This window comes from Aplysia californica, unplaced genomic scaffold (genome assembly GCF_000002075.1).
Source record: "Aplysia californica isolate F4 #8 unplaced genomic scaffold, AplCal3.0 scaffold00808, whole genome shotgun sequence".
NCBI classification, from domain to species: domain Eukaryota; kingdom Metazoa; phylum Mollusca; class Gastropoda; order Aplysiida; family Aplysiidae; genus Aplysia; species Aplysia californica.
Genome location: NW_004798078.1, coordinates 203,930 through 207,242, shown reverse-complemented (window position 1 = coordinate 207,242; position 3,313 = coordinate 203,930). Strand labels below are relative to the sequence as shown.

The following is a 3,313-nucleotide window of genomic DNA, read 5'->3' as shown; positions in this document are numbered from 1 at the left end:
GAGAGAGAGAGAGAGGGAGAGAGAGAGAGTGGGAATTGTGTTGCCAAAAATATGGTACATTGTATTTTCGGAGGAAAAAAAAATTAACCTTCAAAAATGAGGATCTATAGTTTCTGTGCCAAGTATATATATATATTTGTTCACATCTTTTGCTAATCTGTTACTGTACTGTTAGGCGTTTTAAGTTTCTTCACAAGGAATCGGATTACGAAGAACAAGTGCGCTTTTTATGTCCGTGCGTTTCTGTATACTCTCAATCTCACTTTTGCATATAAGTGTGTTTACGTCTCAATCAACTGTAGAGTGTATCCTTTTACTAGAGCATGTGTGCATGTGTGTCTTAGAATACTTAGATAGCCTAGTTAAAAATAGGGAGGGGGGATACAGAGCGCTAACCAGAACAAAAGCAGCAAGAACATTATTGTAACGCTGTGAGCTTCGGTCTTTGGACTTTGAAGTTTCCCCTAATCTCGAAACACGGCCTAAAACTAAAACTAAAGCACTTCCCCGCAAACACTCGAACTGATAAGGAACATTAAGTAGCCTACACACCGCGGCTTCAAATCACGTTCACTGTTCCATATATATATATTAATACATGTACTGTGGTCGTTTTACAAAAAAAACAAAACAATCAAGCCAGACTGGCAGGAGCAACAGAGGGGAAGTAAAGAAGTAGGACATACCAGTGGCTTCCTCCAACCACCCAACTTTGGTCGCTCTGGATTTATCTACTACGACAACAGAGAACTATGTCCCACTTAACTAAGCCGGGTTTTTTGTTTTTTGTTTTGTTTAAATGATGGCCATATTGCGTCAGGAAATAGATGGGGCTAATAGACTGTACATGTGGTCACACAGACAAACAGTTGAAGAGCGAGAGCGCTACAACTGGAGGTTGCTCATCTCTCTCCGCTACATGATGTTTAACCTGTCAAATTACGACGACACGTTATCCACTTTCCCGTATGCGATATGAAGCTCTCTCTCTCTCTCTCTCTCTCTCTCAATCTATATCTCTCTCACACACACACACACCATAAGTAAATGCGAAAAAAACCCATTGCTAACTAAACAAACAAAAAACCGTTTAAAAACCCGCAAAACACTGAGCAAAAAAAAAAAAAAAAAAAAAAAAAGAAAGAAAGAAATGTACAGGCTGGCGTAAAACAAGTGCGCTCCGACACATGATACATGTACCCATGTTACGGTCAACGCTCAGACTTAATTTACAGTTAGGTCGACATAATAATAATTTTTACTCCCCCCCCCCCAAGTAAAACAAAACAAACCAAACAAAAACAAAAACAAAAAAAAGAATAAATGAAAGAGCTCTTTATGTTCTGAATTTGACCTAATGATGACTGGAAAGACTAACACATTTTGATTAATTGCATTTGAGTTTCACACGGTGAAACTGTGAAAAGATGCACAGCATTTTTAAAACATTATTTAAATAAAGCACTCAAAAATGCTGGCTGACTTTGTCATAGGGTTACATTTGGAGGGGTGTAGTTTTACAAGGCTGTACACATTGTTATTTCACTCCCATTGGCCATTGACGTTTAGTCACAACAACAAAGGTAGGTCATGGAGTTAAAGGCAAAGATCCCAGGGTGAGATATGAGTTAGACATGGATGAAAAAAAAACAAACCCCAACAAAACAAACAAACAAACCAAGAACATAAAAATACAAAAACAGCTTGCAAAATGTTTTGACTTAAACAAAGTTAATAAGCACATTAAAAAAAGAATTGCACGATGAAACAGGAAAGACGCAAGAAAATAGGAAAAAATAGAAATTAGCAACCAGTTCTGCCGAAGATGCATCTCACAGTATAAAATGAATGTTCTTTTGGTAAACCTGGTGTTCAGATCAGTCTTAGCTATTTCTGTCCATAAATGTTTGAGAAATTAACCCAGTTCTTACTATTTAAGCAGATTTTTCAAAACAAATCTTTTCACCAGTCAATATACTGCCTTTCTAACTTGTTTTTAAATCCTGTCTTGGAAAATGTTACTATTACAATTATTTGAAGTACTCCTATAAAACGAAAATTTGAAACATGAAGCAATAACTTTACCTTGAAGAACCATTCTCATTGTTTTACATTACACAAGTTTCAATACCATACCCTACTTTTTGACAAACTGCTACCCTTAGTAGAGGCAGAAACAGGACAAGCCTGCTCTGTCTGTTACGAAAATAATTGAATTCTTATTCATCTATTACATTTGAGGTGTAGGCCTACAGTAAAGGCGGCTAGACTCATCACATTAATATTTCCACTAGATCTTTTCTAAAGCAAGTGCATAAACGCAGGGGGGGGGTTGCTGTTGTTGGTGAGTTTATCCCTGTCCAACCAATGTGCTCATTATCAGATCACCCAGCCAGTGATACAGACAGAAAACATACGGTAAAAGCAACGGAAAGTATCAGTGAGACGGTGTGTGAGAGGGTGTGTGCTCATAAAGACTACTTACACTTACAGTAATCTAAATCTGAAATAAAAACCAGTGAGACGTGCACACACAAAAGGTACTATGGAATAGGAAAACACGATATGATATACCTCAACGCAAGAGATGGGTTTGAAAAAGTCATTTATTACAATCAGTAACTAGAACAAGTCTCTCTAGAACATAGCATTCTTCTCTCTATACGCATTCAATGCTTTTTTTCCTTTTCTCCCCCAACTGTTTACAGATATGGCTTACACTACTTACATCTTACCTGTTCAACGCAAGTCACTTTCACTAAAGAAAAAAAAATAATTTCCCCACAACACAAATTATGAGTACATATAGGCCTACTATGATATAAACAAAAATCTCAGCTCTATAGAATAACTTTTACTATTATTAACCTCCCACAACCCAAAGTCGCAAGTCAAGAAGAAAAGGTTTTGAAAGAAATCCGAGAGAGTATCAGACATTAAGGGTTCACTCCTGTCTTCATACGTGGGTGCTTACGGAAAGGAATAATTAGGTGCAAGGATACATTTCACATTTCAATCTGAGATGATCTTCAGCCTCATCAGGAATAATCTCTTTAAAAAAACAAACAACACCAGCAACAAATAACTGCACAGAAAAAAAACAACTTGTTTCATGTGCCTCAAACAACACACTTCAATCAGATCAGTGTAACTTTCTCAACTTCAAAATCAATATGTACATACATATATGACCAGAGTCCAAAATCAGCTGTCTTCCTTTCTGTACGATAAAAAAAAAACGACACACATACACATCACAAATAGTAGTGGCCTCTTGTCTATTATGTTTTCTGTCACATTTGAACCCCCAACA

At 36.9% G+C, this 3,313-nt stretch overlaps 1 protein-coding gene across 4 annotated transcripts in view; it reads right to left on the bottom strand.

Moving 5' to 3' along the window:
* Nucleotides 1–3,313, bottom strand: part of LOC101857148 (succinate--CoA ligase [ADP-forming] subunit beta, mitochondrial) — a 34,664-nt gene that overhangs the window by 7,377 nt on the left and 23,974 nt on the right. The window contains exon 12 of one of the 4 annotated variants that reach the window (XM_005109718.3): nt 3,184–3,220. The exons of 2 other annotated variants lie outside the window; for them this stretch is intronic. In XM_005109718.3, coding sequence (XP_005109775.1) covers nt 3,205–3,220 — 16 coding nt within the window. In that variant the 3' untranslated portion in view covers nt 3,184–3,204. Of the gene's footprint in view, nt 1–2,588; nt 3,221–3,313 lie in introns of those variants that run through there. One more of the 4 variants, XM_013088771.2, reaches the window with a different exon arrangement.